Source organism: Ursus americanus, chromosome 17 (assembly GCF_024610735.1).
Source record: "Ursus americanus isolate L20-20 chromosome 17, mUrsAme1.1.p, whole genome shotgun sequence".
NCBI classification, from domain to species: domain Eukaryota; kingdom Metazoa; phylum Chordata; class Mammalia; order Carnivora; family Ursidae; genus Ursus; species Ursus americanus.
The window spans coordinates 6,182,875-6,201,516 of record NC_142143.1 but is presented as its reverse complement, the minus strand read 5'-3'; the positions used below and the strand labels follow the sequence as shown (position 1 = coordinate 6,201,516).

Here is an 18,642-nt window from a genome sequence, read left to right as displayed (position 1 = left end):
CCTCGATGGGAATTAAAAATAGCTGCACAAAACCAGGCTATAAAGCTCACAGGGGCCGGGGCTAACACAAGTCCTACCACTAGGAAAGGGATTAGTGTCAAAGGCCGGGAGAGAGACGGAGACGGGCGTGGGTGTTGAGTCCCATCCTACCTGTCCCAGTTCCAGCTCTCTATTAAGGCTCAGCTTGTCTTCCCTACAGAGGCTTCCCTGACACCCGCTGTCCCTGCCGGACCACCGAGAGGGAGCGCCTGCATCACCCGCACTTGCAGACAGTCGGGACCAATTCCCCACCACAGGCTCCTGCTTGCTGGTCCACCTGGGGGCCACGAGGGCCCTTCCACACACTGTCCCCATGGCCTGCAGCCACAGCGTGTCCCACATGGGTCACAGTGGTGCATGTTAGCCCCTGGACTAAGGCACCACGCACTGTTTCTCATCAGCAAGAGCATCATAATAGAGCATGCTTACACTTTGCAAGGCAGTGTGCTACCAGCTCTGCATGTGCCACCTCATTTAGTCCTGTGACAATCCTTGGCAGTGGGTACTATTAGCGTCCCCGTTTTACAGAAAAGGAAACTGAGGTTTAAAGAGGCAAAGTCACCCATGCTCATGCAGCCAGAAAAAGGCAGAGCCCACCTTCCAGAACCTTCCTCAGGTTGAGAACAGAGAGGGTAAAGCCAAGACTTAATGGGTCGTCAGGTGATGTGTGTGCTTCCAACCAGCCCCTTGGGTCCCAGGGAAGGCCACAGACGGAGTTCAAGACTGAGAAGTAATGTACAGGCCCTGCTCCTGATTCCACTGTGTGCCGCCGAGGCTCACGTTAGGAACCCCGAACCTATAAACTACTAAGACAGCTTGCCAAAGACGACTTGATTTCACCCTCAGAAAGCTCATGCCCTTTAACCTGTGACCCTGAAGGCCCAAGCACCACAAATGCTCCTTCTACGTCCCGGAGAGGCAGGTTCAAGGGTGAGCCAGCTGTGCTGTGCTGACCAGACAGAAGGAAAAGCCCTTGGTGTTGTCCCTCCCTCCCAGCAAGTCCATGGAGTCAGAGTCCAATGTTTTATCCAAGACTGATAAAGTACACTGAGAGGCTCCAGGATATTCTCAACCGGCTTTTCTGAAAGACAAGGATGAAAGATGACCCTTCTGGGATTCCTTAATGACAGTCTTGCAGATGGCAACGAGACTGGCTGACTGAATTTCTCTTATCTGTTTCCAGTCCCTCAGCCCTCCACCGCCCTCTCTGATGAGGCCACCTCTCAGGAGGGAGAGGCAAAGATCTGGCCCTGCCCCCAAATAAAGACCTTGTGTGGGTCTCTCTCCCCACCTTTCTGTTCCTTCAGCTGTAGGGTGGAGGTAGAACTGATTTCATAAAGACTAAACACACTGCGCTAGGGTGGGTTTCTTCCCAGCCGGGCATGCTCTTAGCCCAGCTCAGGCACATGCCCGGCTCAGGTAGCCCTTGACCAGACCTGGCCATTTCTACACCTTGTCCATTGGGAGAAAAATGAAGAGGGGGGACAGAATTAGATGATTTCCAAGGACCCTCTGCAATTCCAGGATTCGTAACTGAAGAGTCTGTCAATGCTACCAGCTGGCCGGCTACCCCCTGAAGCCCGCATAACTCAATTTTTGAGAGCCTGGCACTGCCCTCTTACCACACACCAATGTGTCATGAACACCTAACAATGTGCCGAGGACTATGTGAGGGACGAGGGATATACTGGTAAACAAACTGTTGTGGTCCCTACCTTCCTGGGACTTACGGTCAGATAAATAACCCAATCACAGATGGCCACAAGTTCTGGAAGGAACACTCTGGGTGGTCAGCACTGCCTAAAGGAAATGCTGTTTGTGGTTAAGAGCAGAAGGGAACTCTGAGGGGCAAGGCTACTTTCTGAGGCTTGAGGCAGGATATCAGGGCCCACAGAACACGAGCTATACCAGATCCCACCCCCTTGGGAAGCCTTCCCCCTCAGCTCAGCCTTCCCTTGTTACTCTTGTATGGACATCTGCTGTTGCATGCCTAACTGTGCTAACAGTGGCTTTGAGGGTAAGGACTGTGCCTTCATTCTTCTCCATCCTCCATGCCAGGCACACACGGGGCACCCCGTAGTGTCTTCTCAAGGCCTGAATGGTGCTGGGAGTGGGAATTCCTGCTCCAGGTACACAGGAAGGGACTGGGAAACTGCTAAGTGCTCAGCTATTGGCATGGGCAACGAAGACCTCAAGATCCTTTATTTACCAAGTTCTTAATCCAGTGAGTCATTCCAGCTCTCCTCACAAAAGCTAAAAAGAATCAACTCTTAGAGCGCCATCAGAGAGTAACTCCACAGACGACAAATGAGCAGCTAGCTAATGCTTCTGCCAGTCTGGAAAGAGCCATGTAAGCACAAACCAGCAGGAGAGCCCCACAGCTGCTTCATTTATGCTGACAAGGCTTTCAGTCAAATCCAGGATCCAAGTTAGTTTATCCCCAAGTTTACCTGCATCCCAGGCAGGCCGGGAGCTTCTGGGCCTGGGCCTTGCAGTGTCACCACTTCCCCACCCATGTTCCTTCAAAGCACATGACAGATGCCATACCCGGCACACACCAGCAGGGCGTCCCCCAGGTGCCAGCACAGGGCCTCCTATCTCAGCCTATCCCAACCCCTACTCTGAGCTTTCCTTTCCAAATGGGGTCGCTATGGATTTTAGGGCTGTGAAACGTGCTGGGTGCTGAAAGCACAGGGGAATAAGGAGTATCTCTGGGCAACCATCAAGTCTGTGCCTTGCTTCACGCTAAAGCAGAAGCATTAAGCGTGTGGCAGTCAGAGCAAAAGACCATTTCTCTTCTCTGAGGAGCTCCTGGGAGGCTGAGAGCTGAGGCAAGAGAGCAGTTCTAGAGGGAGATGCCTGGGCCCGAATCCCAGCTCCACCACCTATTATTTATGTGAAGCTGGGCACCAGCAAACCACCCGAGCCTCAGTTTCCCCACCTGTAAAACGAAGATCACAATCTCAGAAGGCAGTTGTGAGGCTCAAGAGCACCCATATAAGCCAGAGCAGGGTTCTGGCCCAGAGCAATAAATGCTAGCCATTATCACTGTGTTAACCGTACACACACCATGAGCATACGGCTTACGTGCACGCAGCCTGACGACTTACCACACACACCCACGCATGGGATAGAGGGCTGGGGGGCCAGAAAGTCCCTCTCTCCTACAGCCACCTCTGACACAGTTCTGGCGTGCCCACTCAGGAGGGATAGCCTCTTCCACATCCTCACAGTGCTTCATCTGGACCATTTAAAAGTCACTTCTGGGGACACCTGGGTAACTCAGTTGGTTAAGTGTCTGCTTTCAGCTCGGGTCACAATCCCAGGATTCTGGGATCGAGTCCCCTGTCAGGCTCCTTGCTCAGCGCGGAGCCTGCTTCTCCCTCTGCCTGCCGCTCCCCCTGCTTGTGCTCTCTCTCTGACAAATAAAAAGAATAAAATCTTAAAAAAAAAAAAAGGTCACTTCTGTCTGTTTTGTCCATGCTGTATCCGCAAGGCCGTGAATGGGGCCTGGCACATAGCAGTGCTCCACGAATGTTTACTGAAAGAACGATTTCTGCTCACTATGGTGGTTATTTGCATACAAATTCTCTTTCCAAATATTTCATTGCAAGCTTATGAGCAAAGCATGTCTTATTACCTAGCATTAAACCTCTTCCTTTCTCTGACTTACTTGCGCATTCAAATCAACAGTCATTCAGCATGTCAGGCACCACCATGCTAAGACCCAGGGACGCAGGGGAGAATCATGTCCTTGTCCTCAGGTTGTTCAGAGCCCAGAGGAGGAAGCAAAACGTGAGACTACACACTGGATGGGCAGGCAGGAAGGCTGTAAGTCTGCCGGAAGGGGTCCGGGAAGGCTGCCTGGAGGAGGAGCTGGGAAAGAAATGGAGCTCAAGTTGGAGGAAAGACAACCAGGAAGGGAGGCAGCTCTTCGTGGACGGGCACCTAGAGGAGGAGCCCCGGGCAGCCGCCCACACATGCTTATGCCTTGTTACACTACAGAGAATGGTTTTACTTTGGAGGTGATACAGAAAACTGGAGCTTCCCACGCAGGGCAAGGAATCCTACAGGTTTGCTTTTCTGGATGGGCTGCCCTGGCTTCAGGGTAGAGAACAGACTGAACATGGCACAGGGGAGGCCAGGGCCCTAATCCCCGGTCGTGTCACAGCAGATACCAGTTTGCCTGAAAGAATGAATTTGTGGTTCCTTCAGAAACTTCAGGGGAATCAAGGCATGCCACCAGCCTGCCGGGAGCTCTACCCGAGCACAGGGGTACACCGGAGCTGACACACCCACAGACAGGCCATCCTGTGGGGAGCTCCATCCAGGTCTGCGTAAGTGGGGGGTGGCCAGAGGACAAATGGTCACTGCTGTGGAGCGGCAAGGCGATTTATTGCCATGCGCCTCGTGCTTCCACTGGCCCTTGCTGCCCTACAACTGCCCCGACACGGCAAATGTTGGCTCTGGGGTCTCAAGATTATGTACCCGTCTTGGGACCCCAGGACTCAGCCCCGGCTCTGGACTATGGCGGGTGCCAAATCTGGCTCTGTGGAACCCACGCGCACAGGGCAGCGGCACCCTCTAAATATGTTAGCTACAAAATTGTTCTAGAGGGATGGGAAAAGTGCACACCATTCCCTGTAGTCAGCTCTCCAGACAAAACCACGTTCCACGTGCAGATGTTTTCATGCGATACTGTCTCCACAGTCGGAGAGGAAGCTGCAGGGAGAGCCTTCTCTGAAGGAGACGGTAAATACTGAGAGTCGCATGCCAACTCTTTAGGGCTAACATTCTTAGAACATTTTCAGCCAGATATTTATGTTCTCTTCATCTCCCCAATAGTCCTCTCCTCAAAGGCTCTTTGTGCCCACAGAGAGCGCAGTACAGGTCAGCCGCAGCCTGGCTTCTCCAGGGAGGTCTGAGCTCTAACCGCACATATGGCTGACAGCTGAGCAGAACCCCTGACTTGGGGATGAGGCAGATTCAGGACCCAGTTCCTGAAATTAGCAGTTTGCCCTCCCAGCCTGGCCACCAAGGAGCCCTCGGAGACTCAGGCAGCAGCAGGCCTGCTGGCGACAAACCCGCCCTTGTGTGCCCAGAGCCCACGGAAGGCAGAGGAGGTCAGGCTCTCACAGGAAGTACTGGTGACACGTGCAAAGCCCCACCACCTGCAGCCTCAGCTCTCTCTGTACAGCAGCCCCGGGGCCGATGGGAAGACCCAGAAGCAGGGCCTAGAAGCCGAGGACGCAGGAGGAGGGCCCTCAGGCTCCTGCAGTGAGCCAAAAGACTTGCCAGAAGTAACTAAATGGCCCTATCCCACACTGGGAAGCCTGCGAGGAGGACAGGCTAGGCTCCAACTTGCTGAAGAAACCACCCACTTGGGGAACAGCCTCTCCTCAGCCCCAACCTACCCAATCCCACATGACTTCTGGCCTCCAAAGAATTCAAGGTCTTCAGCCCTCTGCAAGGCCATGCTCATTCCGGCTTCCAGACTTTGCTCCAACTCAGTATGCCATCCCATCTCAAAGTCCAGCCCTATCTACCCCACACGGCTTCTCTGGTGATGCCAGGAAGCAGGTCCTTCTCCTCTGAACACCACGACACTCAGAGGCAGACTGTGGCTTGGCCCCACTGACCATCCCCCTCCATGGAGGCCATCGTCCTCTCTCCTCTGGGAGCTTTCAGTGCAGGAATCAGAGCCCACTCCTCTTTTCTAAATGGCTTACTGTTAAGTATTGGGTAATATAGAAAGTGTCCCCTCCAAATACCTACAACTACTTCCATTAGATATTAGTCCCTGTGGGTGATCTCTCCTCCCAGGACTTGCTCACTCATTCATCTAGCAAACACATGAGTGCTTAGTAAGTACCAATCCTGCTCATCTTCCAATGCATTCTCCTGCCCTGCCCCCAGCGGGAGCCCCTGTTTCCACTGTGCCCCCCCCAGCAAATCTTACAGCACTCCCTACGATGATCTGTCTGGTGTCAGCCTCCTCCCATGAGAGCTTACCTCCAAATGTCACAGCCAAAGGCTCCTGGAGGACAGGCCCATGTCCCTCCTGTGCAGGCACATAGCCAGCATACAGAAGATGATTCTGGAATGACCCACTCCAGCGAACACCTTCCAGTGGAAAGGAATAAAACTAAGCCCAAGGACTCTTCCGCCTCGAGACCACAAGGCTTTTGGTAGATCTGTACAGGTCTGTGGGTCACATCAGTGAGAAGACACCTCCCGTGGGAAGGAGGGACCCTGCTGGCAGCTTGGAGAGATGTGTGTCTGGCAGCATGCACCCAAGTGACTCACAGTCTAATGGGGTGGCTTTGCCCTCAGGAATCGCTCCTCCTTTCAACGGACAGCCATCAGGGAGGAGGAGGACGACAGCACTGCTGAATTCCACAAGCTGAAGAGTAATTTCAGAGAGCGCATCACAAGATGAGCGGGGCCTGACTAGAAAATAAACCATTGGCCTTTGCATTCCTCGGGCAAAAGGAGATGTTCTTGTCTATTGACGTTACTGCAGCTAAGAATTTAACAGGGAGCCTGAGAGCTTAAATCAGTAACAGGACTTGTTAGAGCTGCTTGATTTAATATATGCTGGCAACTTTTTTTTTTTTTTTTAAGAAGCAGCTGAAGACTTCTGTAATAGCACTATATTTAGCTACCGAATTTCTCCAGAGCGGGTTCTGTCCTCAACTGGGTAATTCAAATGATGCTGCCAAATGCACCCTGAAGCCACAGTGATGTGCTGTGTGTGCTGATGGCCCCCGGCTCCCACGTCGGAGGGACAGAGCTCCCAGCCCACACCTATCCTGATGCCCTCCACCACTTTACACGTGTGCATTCCTGAAACCCTCACAGCTATACCAGGATATAGGTACCATTTCTATCCCCGCTTTACAGATTGGGAAATTGAGGCAAAGAAAAATTAGGAACTTGCCCAAAGTGCCCCCCCTCGCCCCCAAGGCAGGGAGTCAAGCCCAAGCTGCCCGGCTCCAAAGGATGCATCTGAACCCGTCCGTTGCCTCTCCGGGCCTGTCGCTCACAAGGCCTGCTGTGTGTGCCGGCCTCTGCACCGCCATCCAGCTCAAGGCAGGCACCGATTAGTGCCAGATGCTAATGTCACCACAGCTACAAACAGAAAGTTTCCCCACAGCTCTAAAGGATTCTATCTAGTTTTGGTTCAGTGTTGAAACTGGCAAGGACCTGCTTTTCCAAAGGCCAGCCTCCCAGGATCTCCCAGGAAGGCTCTGCATGCCCCTGCTGGCTCCCCGAGTGCTTCTCCAATGCTGGCAAGGCCACAGCCTCCCTGGGGGCAAGCAAGCAAGACGTGTCTGCCCGTGAGCCTGAACCTGCACAGGGAGGCTGAGGGGCAGTCCTGAGTTTCAGAACTGTCCCAGAGGCACCTCCAAACTGTATCTTGTAACTGCCTGTTCTAACACAGCTCCACCTATTTCACCCCCAACCCCTGCCAACACCCCACCAATACCCTGGTGCTGTGAGAATGTCCTAACAATGCCAGGGAGCCGCTGCTGCAGTGGCTGGGACTCAACCGTGACTCTATTGCCACCTTGTCACTTTTGTTGCCTTTTGTGAAATGTTTCCCATGGCAGATGCACCTCTTTGGCTACTGAAATTTGAGCTCTGGCCTGGATACCCCCAGGAAGCCGCTACCAGCCGAGCGGGAAGGACTCGGGCTGTCACATTTCCCACTGGAGCCTCAAAGGACCTAGCACAGAGTACCTGCTCATGAAACACATACTTTTAATAAAATGACGTATTCAGCTAAGAGTCGATAATGACCTTCTGCCCAACTTTAAGGAAAGTGTTAAAAGAATTTGTTTTTAAGATTTTTATTTATTTGAGAGAGAGAAAGAAAGAGGGAGAGAGAGAATCTCTCCTGCGCTGAGCACAGAACCCGACATAGGGCTCCATCTCATGACCCCAAGATCATGACCTAAGACAAAATTAAGATGCGGACGCCTAACCAACTGAGCCACCCAGGCACCTTGAAAACTGTTAATAGAATTTTGAATTCCTTGTCCACCTTTTTTAAAACCGGGCACCTGTGATCACTGTCTCTATTAGACAATATCACGTGGTATTGGCTCTCAGATAAAATTATACACCTAATCAATCAAAGTCTACAAAACTAATTCATGCTAGTCCCCAGCAAACCCCTGGCATCCTCCCCATCTTGTGCACTGCTCGAGTGTCTGGGGTCAGGAAAGCACCCACCTGGGTGCGGACGTGTATATTCTCATTTCATCCTGCAGTTTCCCTCAAAGGCCAGTATCATCCCCCCTTTAGAGATGAAGACCTGAGGCTCAGATCAGTCAAGCAACTTGCCCAAAATCACACAGCTAGCGATGGAACAGCTGGGATCAGAACCCAGATCTTTCCAACTGCAAAGCTAGTGCTCCTTCCACTAAGCCCCCAGCTGCCTGGAAAGTTCCAGAGGTTTTGCCACAAGAACAAAAATGGACCTTCCTTTAAGCAGCAGGCAGGAAAAAGTGGGCTCAGGAAGAGTGACTTCCAGAAAAAACAACCTACCCCCCGAGTATCTAGTCAGGAAAGGAGGGCCTAGATTCACAGGAAGATGCTCTGAAAGGCTCAAGGGCAGTTGGTCAGCCCTCTGGCCACCTGCCCGCACTGTCCAGCATGATGTCACATCACTACTGTCCACTTTTCCACACACAAGTCAGAAGTAACACTGCCTCTCAGGCCAAGCCCAGTAATGAATGTATGCAGCACCAAGTCACGTCATGGCTAAGCATGAGAAGGAAAATCTGAGAACAGACAGACTGATAAGACCCTGACAGGCACCTCTAGCCTCTTTATCACTCTTTCCTAGCCAGGTAAGTTCACCACCTGCACTGACAGCTTAGCCACGCCCGCCGCCATCTGGATCTGACCACAGAGACCTGGCCTGTTTGGGGTCTGCTCAACTCCTCCCCCAATTCCGGCCAAGAGAAGCCAGGTGTGTCAGGCGCCATCAGCCTGGTCTCTGCATCCATGAGGAAGCAAGCATGGGCATTACCTCCCAGAAGCTATCGCTGGACACTTCTACTCCAACGGAATCATCATAAGCGACAGACATCTCTTCAGGCAGTGAGGGAGCAGCAGCGAATGCTTAAAGCAGAGGTCAACTTCAGATGCTCAAAACCCGTAGACAAACCTATAAAAGAAAAGCACATTGTTGTGGTTTTTAAATTCCTAAGGTAATAAGCAAGCCATCCCCATCCTACAACTTCCACTCCCATCACTGCCTTAGTACAGAGCAGTCTCAGATGTTCCCTTGAGGTGAGAGAAAACTCAATAACAATATATATATCTATACACACACCTACACACACATATGTTACACGCGTGTGTATGTGTGTTTCACATTAACAAGTGAACCCTTCCGACATCTTACTGAAGAGCTCAAAGAGCTTTCTGGAGAACAGTTCATGTTCTTAGACCAACAGACTGATAACCTTACTAAACAATCTTCCTCGTCCCATGGAGAGGGAGACAGAGCACGTGTGAGGAGAACACGCGAACACGGGCAGAATCCCCGCATCTCTGGGCTCGCCGGGCCCCAGCCTGTCCTACCCACCCGGCAGGACCAGGCCCTGCAGTAAGACACGAGGGGAAATGATCCACCCTGGACACCTGACTTCACCCCCAGATTCCCCCATGTTTCACTTGTGTTGGTCATTGTCTCCCCCCCCACCCATGACTGAGTCACCTTAGCCACTGAAGCCCCAAATTCAGACCGGTTTATTCAGATACTGTCTGTGTGAGGGTCAGCTAGACAGAGTAAAGACAAATAAGCAAAAGGGATCATTTCTGGGTCACAGTGTTCTAAATCCAGGCAAGGGTAAAGGGGTGATTAACCTCCTGGAGAGGGAGGAAGCTGAAGGACCCCCTGCGACATTCATGATTACAGATCATTGTGATGCAATGACCTGTCCACGGCCACATGAGACTCCCTGACTTCTTGGTGAAAAGTGGACTCCAACTTCCTTTCCATCACCCCGTGTTCAGATCACACAGCCAGAGATCTGGAACTTCCCTAACTACCATGGTCAGGAGTCCAAAGCCTCAGCTTTGCTAAGGGAGGGCCCAGGGAGGGCGGGGTGAGCAGAGTGACCCATACTGTTACACCTACAAGGTACAAGACTTTGTTCTAGGTACTTTTCCATATGTGATCACATTTAATTCTCACAATTCCCTATAAGGCAGTCTAGAAGCATAGTAAGGAAGAGGAACACAGGCTCCAATCCTAGACCTATTACTCACTAGCTGGGCAACAGTGGGCAAGTTACCCAACCTCAATGGCCTTATCTATAAAAGAGAGATGAGTATGAAATACACAACACAGAATTATAGTGAGGGTCAAATGAGGACAGACATGCGGGGGGGGGGACATAGTAAATTACAATGTAATTGTCATTAGATAATAATTACTATCACTATCATTCCTTTTACCTGTCTAGTTGAGAAAACTGATGCTCGGGGAGGTTAAGTAACTTGCCCATGGTCACCCAAGTAATGAATGGCGGAGAAAACATTTGACAAGTTTGTTAAGGTAATGTTCTCTCCATCATACCAAGAGGTTTTCCAAAAACTATCTGAAGTTTAAATAAATCTGGTGTCTTATAACCTAAGATCTAGTTGCTATTAAAACAGTTTAATCTGATGGATGTGACAGCTTCTAAAGTTGAACACAGAACTATATGGCCAATAAATTCAAAGAACAGATGACGGTACTTCAAAGCCAAGTGCCCCAAATGCACGTACACTATAACCAGGCAATTGCCCGGGCGCCACGTGCACACTCTTCCTGCCAGCATGCTGTCTCGACCTCTGCTCCTTCATCACAGGGCAGCATGTCATTGTAACTCCAGGATATCACAAAGGCCGACAGGCTGCTCTGGCTGGGCCCTGGTGCCACGTTTCACAGCACCCCCTTCCCTAAGCAATCCTGTGCTCTTGGCCAGGGCCCTCCTGGGAGCACGCCAGCCCACATTTGCAGTGGCAAAAAGTCTTCTACCCAGAGCGGCTGTCTCTGCTCCAGGTTCCTCAGGAAATATCTGGGCTTTGGGCTCAGGCAAGTCTGAAAGTGACCGAAATGAGCCACTGGCTGGGCTGCCTAGCCAGCTGCGGGAACAGCTGCAGGGAGCAGGTGCAGGGAGGAACAGGTGCCTGCTCTGGGTGTAGAAGCAGCTCAATACCTGAAGAGTTCAGGCAGAGGGATTCATTTTTTGCCAGCGTTCAGACATGGTTTGGACACAAATAGATGGTCCATTCTGCATAAGGTTTATTAAGAGCCTACTAAATGCCAGGAGCCAAGAAGAGGTTGCCACTGGGCTCAGCACAAAAAGACACACTCAACTCCTAGGAGAAAGAACCTGAACCGCCAAGAAACAAAACCAAGTAACACTGGAGCTGCAAAGGACTTCAGAGGTGAGGCACGCTCTTGGCTGACCGGTGGGAACAAGGAAAGTCCAGTTTTCCTTGCCCGAGTCCCATGGTGGGACATACCCAACGTCCAGCGCCCTGTGCCCACCCCGGCACTGTGCTCAGCAACTGTGACAATCCCCAAGGTGACAGTTTCACCAGTGCCAGGCTGACCCTGGCCTCAAGGACAGAGCTTTCAACATTTCACCATGAAGTATGATGTTTGCTATACAGTATTTTAAAGTACCACTTTTTAAGTTAGAAAGTTTCTTTCTACTACAATTCTACCAAGAGCTTTTATCACAAAGGGATGTTTACGTAAGACTGGCTTAATTTTTCCTTAAATGTTTGGTAGAATTTGTCAGTGAAGTCACCTGGGCCTGGAGTTTTAAGCACTTTTAATCACAGATTCTGGTTAAAAGGGAAAAGACTATTCATGTATTTTCTGTTTCTCTGTGTGTTGACTTTGTAGAGTTGTGGTTTTCCAGGGAATCCAGGTGATTTTTTTCTTCAAATCTATTGGCATAAAATTGTTCATATTATCCTCCTATGATCATTTTAAACACTGAGCGACCCGTAGTCATGCCTTTTCATTCTCATCAGAGATTTATCAATGTATATTTTTATTTTTCAAAGAATCTATTTGTAGCTTGCTTTCTTTCAGCTGTCTGTTGCATATTTGTCTTCTTTTTCCTTTATTTCTTTCCTTCATTAATTTCCTTCCTTCTACCACCTTTGGCTTCAAGTTGTTCTTTCTGTAACTCTGGACACGAAAGCGTAGCTCATTACTTTTCTGCTTGTCTTCTTCTCTCATATGTGCATTTAAAGCTATAAATTTCCCTCCAGGCGCAATTTTAGCTATATTCCACATTCTCATTCATTTTTCGTAATAGTCCATGAGGTAGGTATTCTTATGCCCTTTTCACAGATGAGAAACTGAAGGTCCAGTAACTCGTTTAAGGTGATAAATGATGAGATCATGACTCAAGACCAGGTTCTGTAGTTCTAAAATGCAAGTTCTTCCTATTACAGTACATGACACATAATGAGCAGTTTGTGGGTATTATGAGTAAACTGCTATGAAAATACCAGGAAAGCAAGAATGAGAGTGCTTTCCTTCATAGGGTATGGGACAAGCTAGAAAGGGACTTACAGGCAGATGGGCTCTGCACAGGCACCCAGGAGAAGGGCTTCCTATCTGTAAGCAGGGAGGGTGGTCAAGATGGATCAAGGGAGACCAAAAGTAACAGAATCAGCTCCCAGACTTCAAGGCTCACACAAGAAATGTTCTCCCGACAAACAGTGAGATTTGTTCTTTTATGACCAGAATTTGCCTGGCCCCACGACTCAATGTGGCACAATAATCAGCCACTTTTTGTGGGCCCAAATGACCTCCCAAGTCACACCAGCCATACCCAGGCTCAGAGATGGAGGGGACTGGAAGAAAGGAGCCCAGAACGTATCACTGGCTCAGTGACAATGGTCATATGTGAATTTAAAACTGGAAAGAGGGGACGACCTGCCATTGTCAGGTGCTCGTGGTGAGTCGGATTCATTCATTCAACAAAGATCGAAGTTTCAAGAACTCAGCTAGTGCTGGGAATACAAACAGCCCATGAATTAGGCCTCAGTTTCTTTTAAATGAAACTGAAAACAACTAAACTGGACTAGACTAGTGGAAAAATCTTCAGCAAATACCCAAATGTTACATTTGTCAAATGTAAGCAGAGGAAATATTCTTTGCCTTTCTAGTGCTGTAAATAAAGTGAAGTTGGGGGGCACCTGGGTGGCTCAGTCGGTCAAGAATCTGCCTTCGGCTCAGGTCATGATCCCAGGGTCCTAGGATGGAGTCCCACATTGGGCTTCCTGCTCAGCGGGGAGTCTGCTTCTCCCTCTAACCCTCCCCCCCTCATATTCTCTTTCTCTTGCTCTCTCTCAAATAAATAAAATCCTAAAAAAAATAGGGGTGCCTGGGTGGCTCAGTTGGTTAAGCATCTGTCTTCAGCTCAGGTCATGATCCCAGGGTCCTGGGATCGAGCCCCATGTGTGTGTGGGGTGTCCCTGCTCAGCGAGGGGCCTGCTTCTCCTTGTGCCTACTGCTCTCCCTGCTTGTGCTCTCTCTGACAAATAAATATCTTTTAAAAAAATAAAGTGAAAATAGTAATAAATGCTTGATGACAATCAAAATAAAATCTCATAATGTCTGCTTTACATATTCACACAAGAAAAAGTGTCAATACCCCCATGTTAAGGGGTCTCAGTGAACCAATCAGCTTGGGTATCCTTTTTTTTTTTTTTTCCTTTAATGTATTTGCAACTTAGAAAAACAAAAACAACCCATGTTTCCATTGAGAACTCAAGACGAGAGTTTGTCAGAGAAAGGACAAACAGGAAGAAGGACCAACCATAGCTCCATCACTCACGGACAGCACAGTACATGCTGTTCCCCACAGCTTCTTTCCTGGATCCCTTCATTCCCTCCTTAAAGCGAGGGTGGGGGGTGAAGGGGACACATGTGACTAAGGTGCCTAGAGCTGCAGACAAATAACTCTAAGGTAAGAGGAGAGGGCACAGGGCACGGCCTGTGCTCTAGAGCAGATGAGCTTCCTGAACAAAGCCCCCTACTGTCCAGCCAAACGCTGGTGCTCTGTTCTAGCGTGTGGACGCGCACTTGAGTGTGCCCCCTCCTGAGTGGGAACCAGTTGTAGACCAGGCCATACCCCAGGGGCCAGGCTCAGTACCACGGGGAAACCAAGGCCACCAAGGAAGGAACTAGAAGAGCAGCCTAATGGTACCACACAGCTATTCAATAACTAAGGACCGAACGATACCCCCAAAGTAGCCTCTCTTGGCTGAAGGCGGCCATGTTTGTGTCAAATAAAGCAAGCCTGCTTCAGTCACACGTGCTTCTGCTGTTCTACCGGGGAGCCCAGGTAGGAATAAACCAGTAACACAGCGGCTCCCCTGCACCAAGCACCTCTTAGCACCACCAGGTGGTCTATGTGACCTTTGGACAGATTTTTATCCCTCAAAAACGCTGCAGAAGTTGAACAGGAAGGCAACTGAGGTCCCAACAACTCAAATCACTGGTCAAGGGCCCACAGCTTGTAAATGCTAGGCCAGGACTCAAGCCAGACCATCTGAGTCCATGCTACCCAACCGCATCAGGACACTGCTCATCCGGCCCGAGTCTTTCCCAGCTCTGGAAACCCCGCCGGAATGGGAGGCCGCTCCCTCAGAAAGGGGGCTTGATTCTCAGGGCTGTCTCATTAATAGTGATGTCCAAAACATCCCCCAAAGGTCCTCAGACTGTCAGGGAATATTGCTCAGAATTTTTTTTCACACACAAATGTCTCTAACCATAAAAATGAATCTGGTTTTAGAACCCTCTGGGCTAAAGAAACCCGTAAGTCAGGGAAATTGAGGCTTCTGAGGACAAAAAGAGAACCCACAAACCTATTTCTTCAAAGGAGATCAGGTCAGGCAAATCTCCTAGTTCTGCTTCCTTCATTCTTTCAGGGTCTTGAGTCAGCCTGAACCACTGCTAAGCCTGGAGACATGCTGTGAAATAAGATGGTTTCTACTGCCAAATGGTACCGAATACTCCTGAAATAGGTCTATCGATGCCAAAAACATATAATGTATATTTGTTAATTAGCTGGGTACTTCTCCGTGGGACGGTGAAGCTCCTGGGAAGGCAGCATGGCCGTGAGTGGAAAACGCATGTCGGCTCCACCTCTGTGAACTCAGTCATCTGTCCCCTGAGAAGCCTGTCCTCCTCTGTCAGGCAGGGACACCACTGGCACCCTTATGTCCCGAGGTATGAGGCGGCTCAGGGGAGATAACGGATGTGGGAGAATTCTGGAAGAGTACAAAGCGACAAACAAATGAGCTCGCACTGCTTTGGTCTATGTCACACTGTCTAGCACCCCGTAGTTGATGGATTATTTCTTCCTGAAGACACTGAACTACAGGACTCGACTCTAAGCTGAACGGGTTCCACTAACTCTGAACAGAGGCTGCACACCCTCCCCGTCCCCGCCTGCCTCATGGGGTACACTGTGTGCCAAACACACCAGAACAGGCTTTTACGATCTAACCTGGCGACAGGAAAATGCCATCTGAATTTCAAACAACAGATTCAGAAATGAAACTTTAGGACAAGGTAGTGTATACGTTGAGTTATTCTTGATTCCTTCCCATCACGAAGGGAAAAACAAAGCCAAGAAAATAGGTTCACCATGGATTGCCTCTAGCTTTGTTTGTTTCCCCCAAATCACAACAAAGCAGCCAGTTCAAGAGCGGCACACACATCTCTCCTTCCCTCCCCGCCAGGGTCCACCGGGCCGACAAGAAGGAAGCTGTAACAGCTCAGCGGCACAGCAGCAGGCTGGAGGACATGCCAGGGGCAAGCAGACAGGCCTGCTCCGGGAGAAGACCTAGAAAACCATCCCCACTGCCAGGGTGGGAGTGAGCCTCCTCGGGCTGAAAAATGCTAGGGGCAGGGGGAGGGGGCGGGGGGGGGCCTGCTGAGGGGTAATCACAGTAATTTTTAAAACTGCATTTGTGACAAGCAAGCCTAGACTGCCTTCAGGGGGCCTGCCTGTGGCCATGCCCAGCCTCTCACAGAAATACCGTCTAGGAGCCCAGAACAGCTTCCTACACTACACATCAGCCCTGTTCTTTGATAAGCATGAACTGCTAACCAAGGGTCTTCACAATCATGAAATAAATAATAATGAAATAAAAACCCAAACCATGAAAGGACCAAGATCTACAGGGCAACTTTAATCTGGGGCTAATCACTAGGGAAAACACAGATACTTCAGGGAACAAGAGAGAAATTCTAATAAACTCTTAAGACTTCAAGAAAGTTGAGGGTTATTGTACCCATAAAACAGCAGTAAGCTGCTATGAAAAAGGAGAAATCAGGAAATTAGTAAAGATTTTTTTCTTGATTTTCAGGAACCTTATTACCAAAATAATCATTTTGATGGATAGTCTGTATAACAGAATGACAAGATTAAGGATGAAGCCCGTGACCTGGCTGTAAGACCACACGCATTTCCTATCACAGAAAACAGGAGGGGAGAGAGATGTGAGCAAGAGGCCGGTTAAGGGACAGAAAGAGCCACCAGGTGGTCCTGCACGCTGGGAGGGGCCGAGGGGTCCTAGAGTGCCGCTGGCTTCCCGCTCAGGTCTAGCACACCCAGCACTGCACAGAGAAGGTGCTCAACAAAGACCCGAGGGCGTGCAGAAGGAAGAGGACTTGGCAGCCCTTCCCTGCTCTCTTTCCAAGGGTTCTGGGAGAAAGGCGGCTCTGCTGCAGCCACGCAGTGAACTGCTGGTCCTCAGTGCGACAGTGTGCAGTCCCTCAGGCCGGCGCCCCTCGGAGACCCTAATGTTACAGCTGCTTAAGAGCAGGGACAATGCGCCTCTGCCTGGGACCTTGTCTGTCCAGTGCAGGTGTATGAGCAGCAAGGGGGAGGCCTGAGAGCAAGGAAATCCTAACCGTACAAATCACCACCCCCTTTCTTCCCCACCCTCCTGAAATGCATATTCGTGGTCCTCCTTGCATGTCCTGGGCACACAGTAGGCCCTCAACAGATGTTTGCTGAGTGCGCATTCTAGGAGGCACCTAACAGGAATCTGGAAATCCTGGAATCCAGAAATGAGGCGGGGGTGGGGGAGGAGACTTCCAGATCTCTGGATTCCAGTGACTTCTGCCACTGAGGTATATAAACACTGGTGAGTCACAGCTACCCCTAAAAGGGTATGCAGAGTCTCAAAGGTTAATAGAGGTTGCCAAGGTGCCCTTGGCCCTGCCCTAGCTGGGAACTGGCATAACCTTCTTTCCCTCTGGGCCTGATAACAGGTATCAAGTAAACAAAAAGTACACATTAGATAAGTACATCAAGCTCCCTCTTAATGCCCTTAATTCGTTCCAAAAAGAAAAAAGCAGAACAGGTCATTAGGCCAAAAGGCTATATTACTATAAAGCCAGAACATTCAGAACGAAGGCACCATGTTGCTGTCTCCCCTGAGAGTCGGCCAGCCTTGGGGGGAAAGCCCCCTGTAGTCCTCCATAACTGAGGGAGGAAGGTGTCCTCACTGCTGCCCCTTCCCCGCCAACACTTACCTGGCTGTGTGCTGCCCGGCAGGCCTCGCCATGAGGACATGCTGGACCTAAGAAGCCTGCTGGCTTCTTCATCATCTACAATGGGAAGAGACCAGAATTTCTTCTAAGCCACTGTCTGGCCCCGAGTGAGGGGAGGATCATTCCTTAAGTACAGGGCGAATTTGCCCACTCATTCTACAAACTGATGTTTGAGTACCTGCTACGTGTCAGGCGCCGTGGCGAGGTCCATAGGATGGAGCAGTGAATTACAGACGCAGTCCCGGCCCGCCTGGAGCGGACACCCTAACACGGCAGGCTGACACATAGTGACTACAAACAGCCGCAGTGTGAGGGCAAGCGGGCATGTGAAGGACAGGGGAGAGGCTTTTCCAGAAGACGGAGGGCAAGGGCAAAGATTCCACGAGTGCTGGGCCCATCCCAGCACCCAGCAGGGTGGCAGTCCACATGATTGCCTGAGGCGGCCCTGAGGAAACGGGCGGGGTGCCCTGGCACACTGGTCAGCTGCGTGGTAACTCAGATCCCCCTCTCTGAGCTACTGGTTCAAAACTTTGAGCCTCAAGCACCTGTAAGATATGCTCTTGGAAACCAAGCCATGTATACGCACGGTCACTTCAGGTTTGTCCTTACGTGTTCTTACATGCCTCTCAATGTGTGGTGTATTTAACCAAAGAGAAATACCTAGCCTTTGACCCAACTTCTTCCTCTGAAACTTTATCCTACAGATGAATTCATCCGAGAGTCAAATGTAGGTATTCACTGCGGTATTATTTGTAATAGCAACAAAAAAGAAAGAATCCCTGAAAACTACTCACTGTCCATCAAGAATCAAAGATGCCAGTACACTTCTCCAGGGAACAGGGGCAGCCAGAGGAGACAGAAGGAAGGGAACTGTGTGTACAGACACAAAAGATGTTCCCACCTATCAAATGGGAACAGTGGGTATAGTGTGGTTCAGGAGCCTGATCCCACTGGTATTAAAAAACAATTAGGTGTCCACCAAAGTGAACCCCTGCACA

General features: G+C 50.2%; 1 protein-coding gene across 8 annotated transcripts in view; it reads right to left on the bottom strand.

The window, feature by feature from the left end:
- The window catches only part of PACSIN2 (protein kinase C and casein kinase substrate in neurons 2), a 129,431-nt gene that overhangs the window by 29,897 nt on the left and 80,892 nt on the right, over positions 1-18,642 (bottom strand). For 5 of the 8 annotated variants that reach the window (XM_045779931.2, XM_045779936.2, XM_045779933.2 and 2 more), the window contains one exon: positions 9,080-9,217. The exons of 2 other annotated variants lie outside the window; for them this stretch is intronic. In XM_045779931.2, coding sequence (XP_045635887.2) covers positions 9,080-9,139 — 60 coding nt within the window. In that variant the 5' untranslated portion in view covers positions 9,140-9,217. Of the gene's footprint in view, positions 1-150; positions 397-9,079; positions 9,218-18,642 lie in introns of those variants that run through there. One more of the 8 variants, XM_087868648.1, reaches the window with a different exon arrangement.